This window comes from Octopus bimaculoides, chromosome 27 (assembly GCF_001194135.2).
Source record: "Octopus bimaculoides isolate UCB-OBI-ISO-001 chromosome 27, ASM119413v2, whole genome shotgun sequence".
NCBI lineage: Eukaryota > Metazoa > Mollusca > Cephalopoda > Octopoda > Octopodidae > Octopus > Octopus bimaculoides.
Window position 1 is genome coordinate 13,607,409 of NC_069007.1, and position 1,185 is coordinate 13,608,593.

The 1,185-nt window shown below is 37.6% G+C and overlaps 1 protein-coding gene across 2 annotated transcripts in view; it reads left to right on the forward strand.

Annotated features, from left to right (window-relative positions):
- The window catches only part of LOC106868559 (uncharacterized), a 58,257-nt gene extending 57,083 nt beyond the window's left edge, over positions 1–1,174 (forward strand). For both annotated transcript variants that reach the window (XM_014913880.2, XM_014913881.2), the window contains one exon: positions 792–1,174. In XM_014913880.2, coding sequence (XP_014769366.2) covers positions 792–818 — 27 coding nt within the window. In that variant the 3' untranslated portion in view covers positions 819–1,174. The remainder of the gene's footprint in view (positions 1–791) is intronic.
- The last annotated feature ends 11 nt before the right edge of the window (positions 1,175–1,185 follow it).

Here is a 1,185-nt window from a genome sequence, read left to right on the forward strand (position 1 = left end):
CATGGTCAATGCGACGATCACACGCTACACCCCTTCCTTCTAAGCACTGCTGTAAACAGCGGAAGTGAAAAAGAAATAAAAAGGAGAGAAAAAAGGATACGGTGAAGAGGGAAGAGAGAGGAGGGAAGAGAGAGGAGGGAGAGAGAAATGATGGTGGTGGTGGTGGTGGTGGGAGTTGTGGTGGTTGTAGGTGGTGGTCGTGGTGATGGTGGGAGTTGGTGGTGGTGAAAGTGGTAGTGGTGGTGGTGGTGGTAGTGGTGATTGAGTAGGGAAAAGTGTGTTCTTTTAAATTGAACTAAGTTTTTATATATATATATATATATCACCTATCACTTAACGCTTGCGCATAATTGCAATTCCGTGAAATATTCACGCTTATATACGTGGCAGATATATGCAATATAACTAAAGGTTGTATCATGTACGGAATATTTTTTGTTTGTTTGTGGAGAAGAATTGAAAAATAAGAGTGTTTATTTATCTTATGAGTGCTGTGTCTATAAAATTGTGCATAAAGTATATAAAGTATGTATATAAAGTGCATTAAGTAATCATCGTATTCCAATTTTTCAATGAGAAGCAGATGAGCCACTATCTTTCTATACAGACATAACGCAGGATACACTTTCAGGTATTTTAGCTAAAGTTTTCAGAAATAACCCAATAGGTTTACCGTTAATTCCGTCAAATATTCGCGGGTTCGTCTAGAAATTATACAATACTGTTATATTCATTTCATTTTAGAATTTATATAAATATATATATATATTTTTTCTCTTCTTCTTTTGCAGTACACCACTACCAAGATCAACGTATGAAAGGGATTTTGCCATGAAAAATAGCGACTCGGGGGACTACGGGCGTCTGGAGAGAACGCCATATTTGATTATGTGATTATGAACAACGTACCACCATTGGCGAGCAGACGACACAGAATGCCGTTGACTGTTAGGATTATACACGTGCGCGCGCACATACACATCCACACACTCACACGCACATCCACACACACACATACAGACACACACACACACACATATTCATACACACATACACACACGACATATACGCACGCATATACATATACTTGCAATCATATACGCACACTGACAAATACACACGTGCAAAAAATATATACATATATACATGTATATATTGTGCATGCATAAATATATATATATATAT